This window comes from Pelophylax lessonae, assembly GCF_965119305.1.
Source record: "Pelophylax lessonae genome assembly, chromosome: 8".
NCBI lineage: Eukaryota > Metazoa > Chordata > Amphibia > Anura > Ranidae > Pelophylax > Pelophylax lessonae.
Genome location: NC_138775.1, coordinates 52,726,151 through 52,749,219, shown reverse-complemented (window position 1 = coordinate 52,749,219; position 23,069 = coordinate 52,726,151). Strand labels below are relative to the sequence as shown.

General features: G+C 41.7%; 1 protein-coding gene and 1 pseudogene across 2 annotated transcripts in view; one reads left to right on the top strand and one right to left on the bottom strand.

Annotated features, from left to right (window-relative positions):
• The window catches only part of LOC309561470 (uncharacterized protein C3orf49), a gene marked incomplete at both ends in the record, with an annotated part of 34,843 nt that extends 25,667 nt beyond the window's left edge, over nucleotides 1–9,176 (bottom strand). Inside the window, one exon of the mRNA XM_082265411.1 lies at nucleotides 9,067–9,176. Within this exon, the coding sequence (XP_082121537.1) occupies nucleotides 9,067–9,176 (110 nt within the window). The remainder of the gene's footprint in view (nucleotides 1–9,066) is intronic.
• Nucleotides 9,177–19,772: 10,596 nt separating this feature from the next.
• LOC309561629 (NADH dehydrogenase [ubiquinone] 1 alpha subcomplex subunit 3-like) lies at nucleotides 19,773–20,358 on the top strand (annotated as a pseudogene). Its single transcript has 2 exons — nucleotides 19,773–19,789; nucleotides 19,985–20,358. The product of its transcript is annotated as an NADH dehydrogenase [ubiquinone] 1 alpha subcomplex subunit 3-like (transcript).
• Nucleotides 20,359–23,069: the final 2,711 nt, after the last annotated feature.

The window sequence follows — 23,069 nt, the reverse complement described above, 5'->3', positions numbered from 1 at the left end:
GCAGACCGTTGTTCTCTCTCCTATCAACTCTTAGGAACACTATGCTATTTAGGAATGCCATTTAGGAACACAGGTCTCTGTGTTGATATTACAAGCCCATCCCCCACACAGTTAGAAAACACCCCCTAGGCTCACACTTAACCATTTGATTGCCCCTGGGTTAACCCCTTCCCTGCTAGTGTCATTATTACAGTAACAGTGCATATTTTAGCACTGATTACAGTAGTAATGTCACTGGTCCCCCCAAAAGTGTCAAAAAATGTCAGTTTGGTGTCTGATCTTTCCGCTGCAATGTCGTAGTACCGCTAAAAACTGCTGATAGCCGCCATTACTAGTAAAAAAATAAAATAAATAAAAATGATATAAATCTTTCCCCTAGTTTGTGAACATGATAACTTTTGCACAAACCAATCAAAATACGCTTATTGGGATTTTTTTTTTTACCAAAAATATGTAGCAGAATACAAATTGGCCTAAAATAATGAAAAAAATTGATTTTTACATTTTTTCTGGGAATGTTTTATAGCAGAAAGTAAAAAATATTGTTTTTTTTTTCAGAATTGTCACTCTTTTTTTGTTTATAGCGCAAAAAGTAAAAATCGCACAGGCCATCAAATACTACCAAAAGAAAGCCCTATTTTTAGGAAAAAAGGTCATCAATTTTATTTGGGTACAGCGTCGCATGGCCGCGCAATTGTCCGTTAAAGTAACGCAGTGCCGAATCGCAAAAAATGGCCTGGTCATTAAGGGGGTAAAACCTTCCGGTCCAGAAGTGGTTAAATAGGCTTTTCTTGGGTAATTAAAGCAATGGCTGGTATTTTGTGGTTCACTTTAGGAGATAAGCTGTGTTATCTTACAAAGGAAGAAGAGTGGCCTCAGAATTTTTTGGGCCACAAAGTGACAGTGGTAATCCTGGCTGGTCACAGAAAACATACAAAGTAGACTAGTCAAAACTGTAAATCTTTACAGGCAAAAACAAGAACTGGGAGATCTATCAGCAAAAGAAAGAACAAAGGAGACAAAAATGTGTAATTATATCAGTGAAATACTGCAAGATATTTATAGCAACACATGTAACAATTGGCTCTAAATCCAGCCTTGACTGTTACAGCCTGACTGCGCTAAGTTTAAGCTGAATGCTTAAAAAAAGGAAATATCTTACAATTCAAATATAAAGAAAATTAACTGAAGGAAAAATTGCAAGGTGTGTGGCCATCTTTATGCAGTAGATGATTACTATCTGCTCACATACAGCGATTCACTGAATTCTCAGTGTTATCAGTCCTGCCCAGTTCACCTCTGAAGTCTCAGGTCAGAACACGCTCGAGTGCGAATGTCTGTGTTACTCACCAGCATAGTGCTATGCCATGGGCATTTCGGGAACTAAATTGTCACACTTTGTACATTTAGTGCTGGTTCACACATATGTGATGTCGAACATCCCATGTGATTCGCAGCGCACTGCTGTGCAAATCACATGCAATGTCTGTGCCCTGCATCTCATTTAGACCAAAGTTGCACAGGACCCTTTTTTTGTTCACACCTATGCGATCTGATTTATGTCCGAAATGCGAACTGATCTGGGGGTGTTATTAACTTTGTATTCAATGTACAATGTGTAGCGCTAACATCAAATAATGATATTCAAATACATGTGTACTTGTACAAATTAGAAGCAAAACGTTCAATAAATGGTGACTCAAAGTAATAACAGAAAAGTCCCTAAATTGCCGAGAAAAACAATGAAAGTGAAATCCGTGGAAAAAAAGGAATTCCTCAAATAACTGAACCGTGCAACAATTGGCAAATGAACCACAAGTCCCAGCAGAGATGGTAATAGATAGGAGGAGACCTTTTCCCAGCATAGATGGAAGCCAGAAGTACACCCGTGGATGTAATGTATAAAAGATTGGCTGCTTACCAGAGGTATGGGGCCCCCAAATTAATGGGTAGACCACATGCGCAATAGGCATATGAATAGTACAATCCACAATGCTCAGTCCTCCTATCAGGCACCAATGGAGTAGATCTTATATGCAAGGGGAGGTGTAGATACAAAACCAATGTACAGTATATGGCAATATTGACTCCTCATTTCAGACCCCAGTGATGGCAAGCCATGGATGTAAAGGGAGATAAGAGAACACATAGCGTAATACTGTGTAGTACTGTTAAAAACTTTTAATTAAATTGCACATACAGACATCCGGATACAGTAGACATAGCATGTACAATAGACAATGGATAAAACCGCGGCGTCCCGCATTCACAAAACGAAGCCGGCGTCTCAGGGGGCGTGGTAACGTCACGTCTGGTACCGCCTGACGTGTTTCGTCATAGGTAGACGTCGTCCGGGGCGTGGTTGTTATAATCCCTGCAGCTCAATAGTTTCAAAAAACTATTAGATGGGCACCTTAACAACCACAACATACAGGGGTATACAATGTACTATTGACATAAACACTTATACACACACTCATCATAGGTTGAACTAGATGGACTACTGTCTTTTCAGCCTCACTATGTAACTGACTTCTTGGAATAGGACTCCTTCTTTCTTTCCAATTCTTCCTGGACTCCAAACCAGGTCTGCATTAGGGATGATCGAACTTTTGAAAAGTTCGGTTCGGCCAGAACATCCGAACTTCCCGAAAGTTCGGCCCGGATTTCAGAACCCCATTGAAATCAATGGGACCCGAACTTCGGTAATCAAAAAACACAATTTTTTAGCCCTAAAACCCAATAAATGCCCCTAAAAAGTGCCTAGGGTTCTGGGTCATGCCCCATTAACTATTAATCACACAAAAAAAGTTCTTAAAAATTGTCATTTTTGATAAAAAAGCCAATTATTGAAAAAAAAAAAAAAAAGAGATTTTTTGATTTTGGATTTAGTATCTGGGGGGTCTAAAAGGTGTACATGAGAAGTTTCAGCTCTGTAGCATGTCCAGAACCATAAAAAAAAAAGATTGTTTGTATTAGAACACTTTCAGCACAGGAGTATGGCTTCTCGGTTTTCACAGCACCTTACCGGTTTAATAGCAGGCATTTTTTTGGGTTCTTTGGAGTCAGAAAAAACATCTGAACTTGTGTATAGTAGTACTGTGCACAAGTTCAGATGTTTTGCCTGCCTCCAAAAACCCCCAAAAAATGCCTGCAACAACACACCTGGACGTTTTTTTGTGCATTTTTTTGGGTTCTTTTGAGGCAGGCAAAACATCTGAACTTGTGTATAGTGGTGTATATACACACATACTTATATGATTATACACACCTAGACATATATAGGTGTGATAGTAGCAGAAATATATTACTGTAAATGATTTCATTAGCGCAAGCATATATTTCTGCTACTATCACACCTATATATGTCTAGGTGTATATATACAGACATATATGTGTATATATACCCCCTATACACATGTTCAGATGTCATGTCTGACATCAAACATGTCCTCAAAAAAGCACTGGCAGTGGCAACCCCTGCAGCATAAAAAATGCTTGCTGGTGAGAAGCCATATCCCTGTGCCGAAGCAACTCAGAGAAATTATCATTTCTCTATAGCGGTCACCCTGCTTTGGAAGGGTTTTGTCACCCTTCCATAGCAGTCACTGTCAGTTAACCCTACACTACACTACGGTCCCCTTACACTTAACACTTTCCCTACAGAAACTGAATAAATTAAAGCTAACTAAAGTGTAAAAGAGCACTCTAACTACACTAGATATCCCTTTCCTCACACTAAAAATAGCTAAATGACACTTTGTAGCACATTAGAACAGAACAGCATTCCACTCTCTTTCATGTCCCGTACAAGAATGCTAGGAATTTGGCAGGGCGATCTTATATACTGGGGGGCGTATTCACTAATGATTGGACTATGGACCCCCTAGTCACTCCAATCACATTCCTAGCATTCTCCTGCCCCTCAATTGGCTTTTACTGATGGTTCTGGTCCAATCACGGGCTTTTAAAGCCCATTTCCTGTCCCATTGCATTTTGGTCGGTTCTGGTTGCCGAATTCCGAACTTTTTGGGCAAAAAAGTTCTAAATTCGGCCGAACCTCGAACACCCAATGTTCGGGCCGAACCGATGGTCAACCCGAACCGTTCGATCATCCCTAGTCTGCATGAGCAAACCTCTTCAGAGTTTATTAGGTAGTAGGTACCAACCCTTAGGCTGCAGTCTTCTTTCACTCAACATACCTTTACTCTCAGGTAGGAGGCCAGACTAAATGCAACCCCAGCTCTTTGCTATCAGTTGAAGCTTGCCCTTGCAAAGGACAGTTTCAGCTCTCGCAATGCAAACAAGATCTCTCATTTGTTGGAATTATTATTTAGGGTAGAACCAACATTCGCCAGCCCAACTTCCATTGCATTTGAAGAGAGGGAAGGGTAAAGGCAGGTTCCCAGGCTGCAACTACAGACAGATAAAGTGGCGGGAGAAGGTCATCCAGCACCCAGGGCAAGGATGCCAAACTGCGCTCCCCTTCCCTTAGGGTTAGAGTCAAGGGGCCTCCCATCCCTGCAATAAACCATTGCACCCAGGGCAACCGCCCCTCCTGATCCCCCCTTGTCCCGACTCTGGACAGATATACCTTCTAAGGTCAACTTCAATGCGGAGATTGAGTATATCTTTAAAGGGTAACTCCACTTTTGTGGAAGAAAAAATTCAAATAAAGAAAAAACAATATAGCGTATACAATTGCGACACAAATCATATTGTAATTGAATGTTATTAAAAATTACATTTCCTTTTCAATCTGCAGCCGCTGTCGTTTTCTGAAAATGCAATGCAATATAGCAAAATGGAGCTGTTCTGTACACAGAATGTATACTGACCACACCCCAGAAACATCATTTCCTGCTTGTGTTATTGGCTCACCAATTTTCCCAGAAGTCTGCATAAGACTAACAATCCAACATTAGTACAGTGATCTTCACTTCTGAACCATTGTGTTCTGACAGGTTGATGGCCCCTCGTCAGAGCACTCATCAGAACTGAATGGCCAGTTTCTGTCGGACCGGCTGCTATACAAATGGGCCAAATGTCGGACGTTTTTTTTTAACCTTCTGATGTCACCCAACATTTGGCCTGTGTGTACTGGACTTAACAAAGGAAAGTACAAAAACCTGCAAATAAATCATCCTCATCCGCATCTTCCTTTAAGGAATTGTGTAAAAAAGATTAATTCACCTGAGAAGAAGACCAGTTGACTGATTCTGGAAGGAAAAAGCTCTACATTGCAAGAGTAGAGGATCATTGCACATGGAGAATGGAAACGAACTTCATTAGAGTGTCTAGACGCAACTGTACAGATAAAGATGACTGTGATAATCAATCTGAGATACTTACCAAGAGGTTTTTGAATAAAGAATTTAAAAAAAGTTTCCTGGATAATATAAAAAATATTTGTCACTGGATTTAATAGGCAACATAAGGAAGTAGAAAATTGTTTTAACACTGGCCAATATTGAGGAGAGATTCAACAGTGGCACAGCTATTACCCACTAAACCACAAATTATCAACAGGAAGGCTCCGGGTCTTAGAGCTCGAATTGTGAAAAATATTCAAGATTTCCCTAGGAAGAAACTCACCTTCTTAGACAGAGTGGGGTTTTGTCAATGTAAAAGATGTTTACCCTGTAGAATAAATAGTAATAGAATTTATAAAGGCACAGATTTTGTATCTAAGGTCACCGATAAACAGTATGAGATTAAGTAATGTCGTGTGATAGTGCATTCTTTACCTATATGTTGGAATGTCCTTGTGGGTTCCAGTACATGGGTAGGACGATTGTAAAACTCTCCACTAGGATTAAAGTGTTTGTCCATCTTAAAACTAAAATCCCTGCATCTATAGACCTCCACGATCTAACACCAACCTTTCTTGCCCTGTAAAGAAGAAATCAGTATTCCTTCCTTTTTTTTAAGCTGATCCGGTCCAGTCTCCAGCGGCAAAAGCTCTGCAGAGAACACAGCCGACAATGGCTGTGAAATGAATAGGGAGTGACATGACCCATAGACTTAGTATGGGGCTTCCATTTTCCGATGTATCCTCTTGCCACCCACCTTCACAGCAAAGCTGCAGCTGACAGCTCAGTTTGGGATCAGGTCTGATTGGCTTCAAAAAAGGTAAGTATACAGATTTTTTCTTTACAGGGCTAGATAAGTTAGTGTTAGGTCATGGAGGTCTATAGATGCAGGGATTTTAGTGTTAGGGTTGACTTCTATTTTAAAGAACATATGACAAACATATGTAAGGGGTATATAAAACAGTGTATCCAGGCACTTTCGTATGGTTCACAATAGGGACCCCACCCTATTAACTTTTTTTTGGTATAGATAAGATAAATAAACATTGGAGAGGATCCAATCTTAAGAAGGAGGTTTCACAAAATGAAACATGATGGATCTTTGAACTGGATACCTTAGTTCCTAAAGGGCTAAATTTAGATATATAAATCTGAACTGTTTTTTTACAGACTACCTGATAGGAAGCAGCTCAGGATAATAAACTGTGATCTTTTATTAACTATTTTTAATAGCATCATTTAATCACCTGCATTGGTCCAAGAGAATGGTGTTAAATATCAAGCCCCCATAAAACCTATGGATTTAATGCATCTTCATTTTAAACTTTTACATTTCCTAATATTTAATTTTTTTATTTTTAAACTCTACTCTAGTTCCCCCTTTAATTTTAAAATTTAGATTAATAGGTTGGTCATATGGCCCTCTATATATGTGAGGCACATGTGGGATACATATGTACTGTATGTGGGTTTTGCTAATTCATATGTGTCCACAAGATGGCAGCTTGTAGGAAAAGAGGAGTAAGTTTAGGTTTTTAAATGTTCATGAAATAGATGTGTTTAATAATAAAAATACTTTTTGTAATTGTACTATTTTGTTAGATAATCTGCCAATGCTGCTAACGAACCATTTACATTATGTTTAAACATTAAGATCCCCACTGGGATAGTTAAATCCAGTAAGGGCAATTCATGAGTTGGAGCGCACACTTGCTCTGGATCGTACTGGAGCAGCGGCACTGCATTACAAGCATTGGCACATTATTCTTACTTTGTGAGTGCAATAGATTTCATGTTTTTAATAGGTTTTAATAAACTGGCAGTGTTATGCTGTGATTTTCTTTGGTTCTTTTTCTTAATTATATGGGTGAGTTGACTGAGGATACCTAAACAGAGGTATGGTGTATGGGAGATGCCCTCTGGTAAAGCTTATGTGACCCACCTCAGTGTAAGCTTGGGGGGGGTCAACATCTGCAGGTCAGTGCATACCCTGGTGGGAACACAGAAGGTGGAGTATGGTGGTGCTTTATTGAACACACAAGGCACTTTTTTGAAATATCATTTACAGGGACAGTCACTCGTTTATATTTAAGCGAAGAAGCACTTTGAAGATTTGGATGGACTTTTTGTTTTATAATATGCATTTTCTATGAAGCACCTTATAGCACATGTATATGATTTTCGGGATGTGTTAATGTTGCTAGGAGGAGGTGTCTGTTGTCATGCAGATAAGCGTACCAAAAATGCATCTACGTGAGTTTTTCATGCGATTCTATTGAAGTCTAAGGAGCCAAAAATGCACCGTGCTGTGTGTAAAAGGTGGAAACTGCATAGGTGTGAATGTGAGCCATAGGAACTAATGTTAAATGGACTGTAGTGCGTTTCCGCAAATTTGCAAACACACTGTATGGAGTCTGGTCAAGTGCCTTGTGCTGACCTTAAACTGCAAATACTCACACATACTAGACTTCTTCCAAGGGGCACATGCTAAGCACACTCTGATCCACCCCCTGCTAGCTGGGCACTTGGTCAAACATGACAGGAAACATTTTTGGGAATGCTCCTCATTGCATGTGTGCCATCATTACCACCCCGCTGTTTGCTGGGGAATCTAAACCCATCCTGGCACCATTCCACTGATAGGTGGAAGTATAACATCCTATGGTACCACCGATGACTGTGAACGCTGATCCTCATCTTCTGTGTGCCATGAAACCACCCTGCTAATAGCTGGGGAACCCAGTATCATTTTGTAACTGTCCCGCTGATAGCTGGGAACATTTCATCTCCACTCAAGACCCTGCCGGAGATCCAGAAGCTGACATCCGTCAGTAAACCAACAAAAGTTAGAGAATGCCATATTGATAGGTCCCATGGGGAGGACAAAAGGAACGCATTTTCTGGCTCAGCCTCAACATTTCTGGCAGTTGGGTCCGATGGCCAATACCTTTAGCTTTGGCCCACACGGGGAATCACACTGGAAAGCAGTGTGTGTTCCTGTGTGATTCATTTAGAACGAGTTTGGGGTGTCATTAACTCAATGTTGACACCTGCTGCAGATTGCAGTGCATTTTTAACACGGTAAGAAAAACGTGCACGGAACATTTTGTCGCTTTAAAGTGTTGCTAAACCCACAACAGTAAAATCAGCCTATATATGTAGTATAGCATGATTGTTAAACTCACTGTGGAACCTAAAGGGTTAATCCTCCGCATTGTGTAAAAAGGCTGTTTGATCCTGTCTTCTTTGATCCTCCCCTTTTCCCACTGTCCCCTCCTGATAAGACAGAGCCTTTGGAGACACTCTGTTCCCCCCCCCCCCCACATGCACACTCTATGTTTGTTTTGTGTTCCCGTTCACACAACATACGTAAACACTATTTTAAAAATTCTTACCTTTTTTGTTTACCTTCCAATTATGGGAGGTACTGAGGACAGTGTACTAGCATGCAATGTACCTCCTAAGCCTTAAGAGCTTTAACCCCTTCTTGGGACAAACAGTGTGCACATTTAGTTTACAACTGATAATGAGATTTGCCAGCACAGTACAGACAGGGTTATTTATGGCAAATATAACTCTCCAGTCCTCTTATTAGCATTACAAAAAGAAGGGAAAGGCTAGGTAGGATTTGTAAGCATGTAGAAGCATGTTTTTATGCTACATGAATAGGAACATGTAACAAATATAAAATTAAGCTTCAAAAGTGGAAATACATTTTAAAGTGAGCGTAGGGTTTAGTGTGGGCAATACATACCTAGCCATGCCCTTTCTCTTTGCCTGTGGAGTATTACATTTATTCTGCTGTAAAAATCTTGCTTTCTTGAGCAGGTTTAAAGATTCCGACGAGCCTGATTGACGTTCCATGATTTTGTAAATTGTTCTTATCTTAGAGGGTGGCACGATATCCAAAAGTTGTCCTTTTCAGTCCCCAGTCATTGATTTGGACTTGTCATAGTGAAATCACTTAGCCTAGTTAATAGAGGCAGTTTTTGCAGTTCTGGTCTGAAGAGCAGGGATACGTTAGTTGCTTTGACAGAGAGAAAGCTTTTCCCCAGCTTTAGTAGTAAGTGAAAGATTCATCACTGACTTGTGAGATTCCATTTACATCTCTGACCTGTTCTTGGGAAGTGTACATGTCCTTGAAACAAATAAGAATTGTAATGACAGTGAACACAGAGTTCTGTGTTTCCTAAATGTTAACCAGGACAACAGAGAAACACACAGAAATCAGAAGACTGCTTTATAGGGTCCTGGGGTTAGTAATGTAGTGTAGAGTAGTGTAGGGACTGGCCATAGAAGGATTACTTTGATCCAGTTGTCCAGCTTAAAGTTGAACTTTAGTCAACAAGTCCTGCTATATCACTTCAGACTTGCCCCTTTTTGTAGGTATAGCTATGTAAAAATAAGTTTCTATATTGTCTAAAATCCAGTAATGCACTTTCTCACCCTGCTCTGCACATGCTCAGTTGCTCTCATTTTTAGTTTTTAACCACTTTACCACCGGAGGATTTTGCTGTCTTACGTCCAGGCCACTTTTTGCGATTCGGCACTGTGCGACTTTAACTGACAATTGCGCGGTCATGCAACGCCATACCCAAACAAAATTTACGTCCTTTTTTCCCACAAACAGAGCTTTCTTTTGGTGGTATTTGATCCCCTGTGCGATTTTTACTTTTTGCGCTATAAACAAAAAAAGAGCGTCAATTTTGAAAAAATAACAATATTTTTCACATTTTTTTATATAAAATTCCCCCCCCCCCAAAAAAATGTAAAAATCTAAATATTTTATCATTTTAGGCCAATTTGTTTTCTGCTACATATTTTTGGTAAAAAAATCGCAATAAGCGTATTTTGATTGGTTTGCGCAAAAGTTTTTGCGTTTACTAACTAAGGGAAAGATTTCTGTCATTTTTGGTGTTTTTTTTTTTAACGAGTAATGGCGGCGATCTGCGATTTTTTTTGCGGGACTGCGACATTGCAGCGGACAGATCGGACCCTTGACTGACATTTTTGACACTTTTGGGGGTACCAGTGACATTAATACAGTAATCAGTGCTATACATATGCACTGTTACTGTAAAAATGACACTGGCAGGGAAGGGGTTAATTTTTATTGTTGATCAAGGGGTTAATGTATGCCTGGTGCTTACTGATGTGTGTGGGGGGAGGTGACTGAGTGACACAGGGACAGATCGCAGGTTCAGCTATGCTGAACCCTGCAATATGACCATGTCTGTCACTTAGGAGATCCGCCCGCTTTGTCTACACAAGCAGGCGGAACTCCACACTCGATTCCCCGACGATCGGGGAAGAGAGGCGGTGATCACCGCCTCTCCTCCCCTTGCCCGACTCCCGCTGTAACTGAATACAGCGGGAGCGAGCCTCCGGCGCCGCCGAGAGAGGGGGATGTCTGGTGACGTAGGTCTACGTCGCCAGACGATAACGAACCACTTTGCCGCAGTACACGTGACTGGTCGGCAAGTGGTTAATTGGCACTGTCGAGTTTGTAGAGGCCAATCTACTGACAGCCTAAGGCCCCTTTCACACACTCCGTCCGTTGGACGGAGTCCGTTTTTCTCAGCGGGGGATCGAGCCGCCGATTCCCCGCTGAGCAGCAGGAGGACAGCTGTGTCTCCGCGCTGTGTGCGGAGACACAGCTGACAGTTCCCCATGCATCTCTATGGGGGAGATCGGATGTCAACGGACCGTCAGTCCGTTCTCACCCGATCCCATCTGATCCGGTCCGCTGGACAGATGGAAAATAGGGTTTCCATCCGTCCAGATTTGACGGATCGGATCGGGTCGGATGTCAGCGGACATGTCTCTGCTGACATCCGATGCCCCATAGGAATGCATTGGGGGACCGTTCAGATCTGCCAAAAAAACGGACAGGCGGATCTGAACAGTCCGCCTGTGTGAAAGGGGCCTTAAAGGGGAGTTCCACCCAAAAATACATCTAGGTCTTGATCAAAAGGCCACCACACCCCTCCCTCGCTTTTGGATATATATGTTTTTTCTATTTGTTATGTTCCTTTTCTACTGTACATAGCTGTACTTCTGTCCTAACCAATCTGCGGTGAGGTACGTCATTTCCTGCTTCTGCATCGGCCCCTCCTCCTTCCTGTGCTACCCTTTTGGGACCTGCGTGTCCCCCCGAAGACGTCAAGGCCCTTCAATGCCCTTCAGAAAGCACAGCAGGGCTCGTGCATGCGCAGTAAGAAACCGCTGTGTAGCCTGAAGACTTCACTGCTGGTTTCCCCTAGTTGCAATGATGGTGCTTGCACTCGAGCCGAGGCTTCGGGGGGCTGACATCATAATTTTTTTTTTTTGACGCTGGAACTCATTTCACATTTGTACAACTCCAAAGTTGAAACTTTGGTGCGACTTTAATGCAACTGTTACGCAACTTTCAAAGGGTGCATCTTGGATACGACTTTGGCTTTGACCAGGGATAATGGACAACTGTTGCACACAAGTTGCATTGTATAACACTCAGGTACTACTTTCATGCAATTTCTGATAGTTACCTTTGAAGTCTATGGCCCTCAAGTTGCATAAAAGTCGAACCAAGTAGTTCATGACCTACTTTGAAGTTGATGCAACTTTAGGTTGCGCATATATGAATGGGTATCATTGGAAAACATGGTGAATGACTTGTTGCACAAGTGTGAATGGAACCTAAAGCGGAATTAAACCCTAACGCAGAATAAAACCCTCCTATCCTTTATAGCCAAGGAAGCTGCTTATGTTTGATCTGCAACTGCCATGGAGCTGCTGATCAGTTATGGTATCAGCCATTTGATGGGTTGACAGTGTGATTGAGGACACAAGCAAATGAGACAGCAATCCTGGTGTTCTAGGAATGTAACTGTTTTTTGAAATCATTAAATTGATGGGTTTAGTTCCACTTTACGATTTACTGCTGGGGCTCCGGGCTTCAGCAAAATGGTCTCTGGCAAGAAGAAACAGGAGCATTGCTGGAGGCAATTTACAGCATGAACTAATGTTGGTGGCATAATTATTAATGTGGAATGTATGTTCCTTGCTAAAGAACATATTTCTTATCAAGTTGTTATGATTAAAGTTCCGCTTTAAAAATTAGGGAAAGATAAAAATGGCACAAAAGGGTTTATTACCACTTTAACTTCTCATTTTCAAAAATCCATTCACATCTAAAAATATTGCATGAGTAAGACACTCTCATGCATTAATTTTAGAATATTCCAAGGCTCTCAAAGTCTACAAAACATACCACAAAAGGCTGTGCTAACCTGTATGAAAATAAAGAAGTGATTCCAAGCTACAAGAATACATCAGCAGTACATTAACCTGTTGCCGACCACCCGCAACAAATTTACTGCGCAAGGCGGCTCGGCTGCGCGAACCTACGTAACTGTACTAGCAGGCGCTGTATTTTTGACCTGGACCTGTTGATCGGTTCTGACGAATTGCAGAACGTCCTGTGCCTGTTTAATGTAAACACAGGTACAGGAAATGATGCAATCTCCTCTCCAGGAGCCCTTTTTAGTTCCAGCGTCAACTGTGAGTACACAAGCACTACACTGACACCAGTACACATAGACACAGATTTAACCCCCTGATCACCCTCCAGTTAACCCTTTTACTCCCTGTCACAGTGTACACTATATAAAAGTATACAGATAATTTACTGATCACTGTATTAGTGTCATTTGTGACTTCAGTTAGTGTGAGAGACAGTTAGTGGTACTTAGAGGGATTCCTAGATAGGTTTAGGGTACCTGCCATATATCCCCTAATAAAGATAAGATTAAACCCCCTGATCACCCCCAGTTAACCCCTTCATTGCCCAGTGTCACTGTTACAGTGTACAGATCTTTTTTCTGATTACTGTATTAGTGTCACAGGTGACATCAGTTAGCATTAACGTTAGCGTCAATATAGGACAGTGTCAGATTGCCCGCTACATATTTAGTAATACATTTTAACACTTTGATTGCCAGCGACACACACACACACACACACACTAAACACCTCCATTACTAGTATAGTGTCTGAACGGATCAATATCTTTGATCTGATCAGAACTATTCTAGCGTCGCCAATAGTTTAGTATAGTGTTCCCAAAATGCAGCGTTAGCAGGTTTAGCCCCAACACCTGCCAGCACCTGCGTTTAGCCCCTGCGCCCCCCTCCCCCAAGAAGTGCAGAAACAGCAGATTACTGTCACTTCCAATACACAGCACACTAAACTGCAGCATTAGCAGAGTCAGGCCTGATCTATGCTGGCACTAGAAGTTAAATTTTTTGGTATCGTTTCAAAAAGTCAGTGGCAACCAGGCGCTTTTTTACCTGAGAGTCACACTAGGTACCTATAAATTTATTGGCCAAAATGTCCAAATAGAGGTACACTGGAGAAGAGGCCTACACAATACTGAGCAAGACAGATGAGAGCGATGGGGAAGCTTCACTGTCAGAATCAGGCTCAGTATTCAAACCTGTAGAGAGCAGCGGCACCCTAACAGATAGCTCTTACGATGGAGTAGTGGTCCCTGCTAAGGTCAGGCGTACCCGACCCTGTTCTTCTGTTGCTGAGGTGCAACAACTGCAGGGTTCTCGTATGCATCACAGTGTCGGTACTAGTGCCGCCCAACCTTCTGGTGAACTGGCAAGCACCAGCGACCTAGTACATCCTGGTCATAGTCAAACTAGCACTGCAGTAACACTTGGTGACGTGGCGAGTCCCATAAGTGCAATTCAAGCTGGTGCTGTGGCTAGCACAAGTAGTCACCAATAATTCGAAGACAGGCCCATAGTGTCCTTCCTGATGCGCTTGCAAATCCTGATTGGGAGCCCACCGCTTCTGCAGCACCCGTATTTCCCACATTCACTGGCCAACCCGGAATTCAGGTGGAAACAGATGATTTTACTCCCCTTGGTTTTCACAAGCTGTTTTTCATGGAAGATCTGTACAGTTCTATTGTGGACCAAAGCAATCTATATGCCAATCAATTAATTGCCGCAAATCCAAATTTGACCCTTGCCAGAGAATTTGCATGAAAACGTATCACTGTTTCCGAATTGAATACCTTTCTGGGCCTATCCTTCATCATGGGCATTACTAAAAAGAGTGAGTTGCGGTCATATTGGTCCACTGACCCAATTCATCATATGCCGTGTTCTCTGCTGCCATGGCCAGGACTAGATACCAGAAAATCTTGTGGTTCATATACTTCAGTGACAATGAACTCTGTTGTCTTCGGGGTGACCCTAGAAACCCCCGGCTCCACAAAATTTGGCCCCTCGTAAATCACTTCAACCAGAAGTTTGCAGCCTTGTATACGCCCCAACACGCTGTCTGCGTTGATGAGTCCCTGATAACATTTTCTGTGCGGCTTGCTTTCAAACAGTTTCTCCCCAGCAAGCGTGCCAGATATGGGGTCAAGATGTATAAGCTCTGTGACAGGGCAACAGGCTATACATGTAGTTTCCGGGTTTACGAGGGAAGAGATAGCAATGGGAAGCCCCCAACTGCCCAGACTACATGGGGAGCAGTGGCAAGATTGTTTGGGACTTGGTGTCACCCTTATTCCGAAAGGGGTACCATTTATACGTGGACAATTATTACACAAGCGTGCCAGTTTTTAGTCCCCTTTTGTATTTTGGAATCGGTGCATGTGGCACATCTACCCAAAGAGCACCCCAAAGAAGATGTTGTGTTGAGTCTGTAGAGAATGCGGATATACCCGCTATTTTTTTTTTTTTAACACCCACTATTTTTGTCCCTCCTGTCCTGGCCAACCTGGTCTCCATCGCTACCACACACTAGTAGAGTTCTAGTATAGGATACATCACGGCACAGTTTAGGGCACACCTTCACACAGGGTCTCGAAAGATGTTAGATGGCTTTCACATTTTGAGAGACCATAGCCTGGAACTGTTTGTAAAAAAAAGTTACAAAAAACAAAAATAGTTTTCGTTTTATTGAATTGATTTTCTGTTCTTACTCTACTTTTCTACTCTTTTTACTTTTACTGTACTTTTACAATAAACTTTAATGTTTTATTGTTACTGTTTTTCATTGCTAACCATAGTTTTATTTGCAGATCCCAACATTCTACTGTATTGAATGCTATAATAATGTAAATGTTTTATTGTTGCTGTGTTTTTCATTGTTAACCATAGTTTTCTTTGCAGATACCACCATTCTACAGTTTTACTGCACTGTATACTATTAAATTGTAATGTTTTATTGTTACTGTGTTTTATTGTTAACCGTTGTTTGCTTTGCAGGTACGCCCATCAGCTGCAGCACTGTTATTTGTTTATTCTGACAGCAACAGCGTTTGGCCCGGGAAACATATGTAGAGGGAAGAAGCTCACAATAGTGTAACTCCGTGATAAAGCAACTGCAATCCACAGGTGGCCTCGAGCATGACCAAAAAAAATGAACCTGATTGCAGTTGCTTTATCACGGAGTTACATATGTATACCGGGCCATTGAGAATTACAGACATCTGATCTCCAAGGATTCCCAACCAGGTTCCTTACTGGGACACAAGCCTTTTTGACCCTTTCAGCTATACAGCCTAGGGGTCATTTGAGTCCGGTAAGTTGAACATCCAAAGGGGGAGGATTGGCACATTCCACAGCACTGGATTGATGGCATGATTCTGCACTTCTCTTCTGGTACCTAAGCACTTTTGGATTTATGTGGACACTTGATGACAACACTTTTTCATATGTATCTATATCACCTTTTTTATATATATTTATATATCTATTGGACTATCACCATCTTTACTTCTATATTTTATATTCATTGGACTAACACCATATATATTTATTGAATTATCACGTTGTATTATTCCACATTTTTATGATACCCTATTATTGGGTACTGCATATGCTCAGTTTATTTTTTGCACATGGTTTGCACGTTGCACTTTATGATTATTTTTAATCATTTGGTGTAAATACCTGTCACTACTTATTGCTGTCATGGGGGACATTTAAGGACCCCCGAAAACCAATCACTGCCTTCAGGCTTTCTAAGGGCGTAAATTGTTGATTTAACTCCTCACTACCTATCACAGTTTGGGAGGCCATGAAATACCAAGATAGCACAAACTCTCCCCCCCCTCAAAATAACCCCTTTACAGAAAGTAGACAGCCCAAGGTATTTGCTAAGAAGCTCTCATTTGTTTTGGAAAATGAAGAAAGAAAAGACAAATGTATTTTTTATTTCTTTTTTTTCATTTTTCAAGCAAGATCTGCAAAATACTCAACATGCCTCTCAGCAAATAGCTTAGGGTGTCTACTTTCCAAAAAGGGGTCATTGGGGGGGGGGGGGGGGGGGGTTGTGCTGTCTTGGCATTTCATGGCCTCTAAAACTGTGATAGGTAATGAGGAGTGAAATCAACAAATTACGCCCTAAGAAAGCCTAAAGGCAGCAATTGGGTTTCGGGGTCCTGTACGTGGTTAGACTGCCAAAATGTCTCACACTTGGGGTATCCCCATACTCAGGAGAAGCAGCAGAATGTATTTTGGGGTGTATTTCCACATAAACCCATGGCATGTGTGAGCAATGCATCATTTAAGTGACAACTTTGTGTGTAAAAAAAAAAATGAAATCTTTAATGGGCTCAACATGCCTCTCAGGAAATTCCTTGGGGTGTCTACTTTCCAAAAAGGGGTAATTTGAGGGGGGGGGGGGGGTCTGTACCGCCCTGCCATTTTAGCACTTCAAGAAAAAAGATAGGCAGTCAGAAAGTAAAAGCCACGTAAATTCCAGTACAAACACCATAGTTTGTAGATGCTATAACTTTTGTGCAAACCAAAAAACAAAGGCTAAGTGCCGGTTCACACTATAGCATGTGCGGCGATTGCATGTAATATCGGAGCGCACTGCTCCTTCATTACATGCGATCGGATGTGCAGTGCGAATTCAGCCATATACTTTGTATGGCTAAGTTCGCACTGCACCCGCACAAAAGTCGCACATGACCCTTTTTTTCAGCCGCATCAGGATCTGATCGCACAGTGGTTCACACTTGTGCGATCCGATCCTGTGCGAACTGTCAGATCGCACTGCGATATACGATCAAACTGGGGGTGTCGTTAACATTTAATTGACACCCCCCCTGCGTATCGCATATGGCAGTGTGAACTGCCAGATGTGCGTTTGCGATGCGGGAACAGGCTGCGAATTCGCAGCCTTCCCGCATCGCACAAGTGTGACCCGGCACTTATTGAGATTTTCTTTTATCAAAAACATGTAACTAAATACATTTAGGCCAAAATGTATGACAAAAAATACAAAAAAAAATTTAATGGATATTTTTTTTATAAGAAAAAGTAGAAAATTTCATTTTTTCTAAACATTTTAGGTCCGCAGAGGTGATCAAATACCACCAAAAGAAAGCTATATTTGTGGGGAAAAAAAAGGCATACATTTTGTTTGGGTACAGCATTGCATGACTGTGCAATTACCAGTTTAAATCCCCCAGTGCCAATTCGGAAAAAAATGGTCATTAAGGGGGGTAAAACCTTCCGGTCCAGAAGTGGTTAAAAAAACTTTACCTGAATTGGGAAAATTAAAATAAAGGTGTCATTAAAAATTTCCAGTGTAAATCAGATATTGTTAAACACGGGCTATTGTTTTTGTGGATACGTTTTAAAGGCTAAGTTCACCTTTTGGGAATAAACAGTAAATTCCCATATCTTTGCAGAAAAAAAAAAGTGCATTCATTTTTTCCCACAGGAGCCTGCAGAACAATGCACATGTGATCAGTGGCTCATGGGTGTAATGTCAGGCTCCTGCAGACACAAGCCCTACAACTTCAGCATGTACCTCTAGGCTGTCTGGTTGAAAGTTGCAGGGCTTGAGGATGAATTATAAGTGAGCTCATCAGCGCTCTCACAGTTCATTGAGAACTACAAGCCGTCTGCCATGGTGGAAGACGGGACTTGTAGTTCTCTCATCACACAGATTCCTGTGAATTAATGATGTGTCTGTGTCGGCAGAGCCCCATACAGCCGCACTGTTTTTAAAAAATGACTGCAGGAGTGGGGAGAAGAATCCCCACCCACCGTCATGGGAGGGGCGGGAGGACTACTGGAGCATGTTACACTCTATATAAACCCTATTTTTTCAAAATGATTGGGGCACCTACCTTTACAGGCACATGCACTTTAATGGCATCCCAGTCTTAGTTTGTGGGATTCAATATTGAGCTGGCCCACCCTTTGCAGCTATAACAGCTTCAGCACTTGGGGGAAAGCTGCCAACAAGGTTTAGGAGTGTGTCTTTGGGAGAAGATAGAGAGAAGGCCTGGCTCGCAGTCTCTGCTTGAATTCATCCCAAAGGTGTTCTATCAGGTTGAGGTCAGAACACTGCATAGGCCAGTCAAGTTCGCTCATCCATGTCTTTATGGATCTTGCTTTGTGCACTGGTGGGCAGTCATGTTGGAATAGGAAGGGGCCATCCCCAAACTGTTCCCACAAAGTTGGGAGCATTAAATTGCCCAAATTGTCTTGGTATGCTGACGCCTTAAGAGTTCCCTTCACTGGAAGAAAGGGGCCAAGCCCGACCCCTGAAAAACAACCCCACACCATAATTCCCCCTCCACCAAACGATTTAGACCAGTGCATAAAGCAAGGTCCATAAAGACATGAATGAGCGAGTTTGGGGTGGAGGAACTTGACTGGCCTGCAAAGAGTCCTTACCTCAACCCTATAGCACATCTCTGGGATAGATTACAGCAGAGACTGCGAGCTAGACCTTCTGGTCCACATCAGTGTCTGACCTCACAAATGTGCTTCTGGAAGAATGGTCAAACATTCCCATAGACACACTCCTAAACCTTGAGGACAGCCTTCCCAGAAGAGTTGAAGCTGTTATAGCTGCAAAGGGTGGGCAAACTCAATATTGAACCATACGGACTAAGACTGGGAATGGCCTGCAACCAGTTACCAAGTTGCTTAAGTGGCCCTCGCTCTTCAAAAGATTGGGCATCCCTGCCTTAACAGGAATTTACTTTGCATTTTTCTTGATTGAATTTTATTATCTCTTGAACTGAATTTATTTGCACTTACTGTATTATTAGCCTACATTGACATGGGATTGCATTAAATAAAAGAAACAGCAGGTGGCAGAAAAAGCTAAATTTCTGGACTGTCTCTAAGAGGAACCTTTTCTAATAATTACTATCTCTACAGCTCACTAACTGTACAGTAGTGCCAACAATACTTTGACATGTTAGAAAATAACAGAATAATATGGCATACTGAATTATTTGGCATGTAGGAATGCTATATATGAGAAAATTGTTTTCAGCAATAATAATAATAATAATAATAAAATACAATTAATAGTAGTATGGGCCCTAGGAAAATTTGATAGGGTTGTGAGGATGGTGGGCAGATACAGTCAGAACCTTTGAGGTAGCAGGGAACTGACCACTTTCATGCTCTAATATAAATGAGTAATACGACAAGGTATATAAAATATCAAGGAGAATTATTTTTATATGCGGATGAATGGTAGGGAATGAGTGAGTATTCGTGACCTATACCTGCACTTGCATACTGCGACTGGGAACGATTCACCGTCTCGACCACTACTCTATTACTTTGAGTTTTAAAAAGTTTAACCGACCATTATTTTATTACATTATGTTTAGCCGGTTAAAGCACGTCATTCCACTTCCCGGACCAGGTCGCAAGCAAGATGGCATGATTTTTCAAAATCGGGGCATTCTTGAAAAATGCATGGCACAAAGAACCTGTCTTAACTGTTTCTGCAGGCATTGGTATTGTAGCTCTTGTACTTCCCATTGTCAGTCCATACACCAAGTATGCTTCAGTATACAACAAAGCTATTCCTTATACATATCCAGTTCCAGTTCGAGATGATGGGAATATGCCTGATGTCCCTAGCCATCCATGTGAAAAAGTTGGACCAACCTTAGACTGGCTGAAGAATCTGTGATAGAAATGTTTGTGAGAAGACGTATGTGCATAACCACCATCATTCTTAGATTGGTTAAAATATTGTAAGGCAATTAATAAATGTATTCTCTTGAATATGTTTCTGAGTAGATGATATAAATAGGATTATATAAATAACTGTTATAAGCATCTTTGGAAGAAATACTCGGTGGTTATACTTTGTTGTGATGTTTAGCCGGTTAATACACCCTTTCTTAAATACATGTCGTCAGCGCATGATCTTTGATAGTTGTTGGTTCAAGACTCGATTCTTGCAAGACCTTCTTTATTCTCATTACACTGTATAACTGTGTATATATATATATATATATATATATATATATATACAGTGCCTTGCGAAAGTATTCGGCCCCCTTGAACTTTTCGACCCACATTTCAGGCTTCAAACATAAAGATATAAAACTGTAATTTTTTTGTGAAGAATCAACAACAAGTGGGACACAATCATGAAGTGGAACGAAATTTATTGGATATTTCAAACTTTGTTAACAAATAAAAAACTGAAAAATTGGGCGTGCAAAATTATTCAGCCCCCTTAATTTAATACTTTGTAGCGCCACCTTTTGCTCCGATTACAGCTGTAAGTCGCTTGGGGTATGTCTCTATCAGTTTTACAGGCATCCAAGGTAAAGCTGTCCACATAGACCATCTTCTGAACCACTAAATCTCACCACTGTCAGTCTGCAATCGTGACCGGGAAGAATAGCCTGCAGTAGAGTGATCTGAAAGTGAGGCTTTGAATCACTCGTGGAGTGCAGCGGGGAAGGGATGATGAAGATGGCTGTGCAGAGGATGGTCTATGTGGACAGCTTTACCCCGGATGCCTGCATTCTTAGATGTGCCTGTTTTAATCATCAACCATGTGAGTTGCTAAATATTGAACCTTCATTAAATGTAACCATATTGCTACAATTTAGGGGCTCCTCTCTTCCTTTTTTATACATGACGCTACTTGTATATCAAGATATCGCTTGTATATCAAGTCAAAATTTATTTAAGAAATGTGCTTGTCTTGCAAAGCGCTCTCAAACCAAGTTACTCTCAAACCAAGGTTTTACTGTGTGTGTGTGTATATATATATATATATATATATATATATATATATATACATACATACATATACACGCACACACAATGACGCATGTATACTGTGCTGTAAATAACTGAAAAGATATAATAAAAACAAGTTTAAAAAAAATAATAATAATAGTATGGGCAGAAAATAAATGCAGACAGTGAAAACTGCAATGTTCCCTCACAATGATGGGTGAAGGGTTAGTTCAGCTTTAAAGGAAAAATATAAAGGTGAAAACACTGGACACCCTTCCCACCCAGTGCTGTATCTTGGCCCAGGCCTAGGGCAGCACTTTGCGGGGGGCAGCAAATAAGCTGCACCTCGCACGAAAAAGAACACCCTTCTCCTGCCTCCTGCACAAAAAGGGTCCCCGCCGGCTTGTGCTACACTTTTAGTATAGTGCCAGTCTTATGGGGCAGAATTGGGTAGGGTCCAGGAGGCAAGTCAGTCTGGCAGCCCAATAAAGCGGTCACACTGCTACCTGCCAGTATGATAATACCAGCCGGTGAGGACATTCAGACAGACAGCAGGCCGCCGACCACACTTAATACAACTGGCCTGACGGCCGCCAATGCTAATAAGTGTGGCACTGCAGCCTAATGCTTCACCTACTCTCCTCTGCCCCCAGGTATGACAGGCTTCATGTCAATAATATAATTTAATTTCTTTGAACATCCTTTTCCTTGAGCGAGCATATTGAATTGCATCATATACAAATAAGACTTTTAATTGTATATGATGGCAATAATATTTTGGACCTGCTCACCTCATATGTGTGATCGCAATATGTCACTGGGTTAGTAAGATTACTCCAATCTTATAAGATATTTGGACTTGTGTTTGCTGCCACTGATTATTTCACTTATTTGTATAATGACTATGGACGTCCTATTTATTATACAAATAAGTGAAATAATCCTATGATTACAATCAGTGGCAGCAAACACAAGTCCAAATATCCTAAAAGAAAGGAGTAATCTTACTAATCCAGTGACATAAGGCTGTACTAATGGCCACTGATGAGGTGGCAATGATAAGCTGCACTGATAACGCAGCAAAAGGATGCTGCACTAATGGGCACTGATATGCTGCACTGATGGGCACTAATAGGCTGCACTGATGGGCGCTAATGGGCTGCACTGATGGGCGCTCATAGGCTGCACTGATGGCCACTGATGATGCGGCAAAGATGGGTACTGATAAACTGCACTGATGATGCTGCACTGATAAGGCAGCACTGATATGCTGCACTGATGGGCACTGATTATGCTGCACTGATGGGCACGAGGCACCACTGATAAGCTTCAATGTTGGGGCTGCACTGATATGCTGCCCTGATGGGCACTGATATGTTGCACTGATGGGCACTAATAGGCTGCACTGATAGCCACTGATGAGGCGGCACTGATAAGCTGCACTGATAGGGCTGCACTGATAAGATGCACTGATAGGCTGCACTAATGGGCAGTAATCAGGCTGCACTGATGGCCACTGATAAGGCTGCACTGATGGGCACTTATGAATCTGAACTTATGGGAACTGATGAGGCTGCACTGATGGGCACTGATAGACTGTGGTTGTGGTCTGTGGTTTACAGATTACAGGGCGGGTCATAAACAGGAAAGGGTGTGGCCTTTACAGGAAGGGGTGGGTCATATTTAAATTAGGGGGTGCCCATGTTTAGTCAGGCCT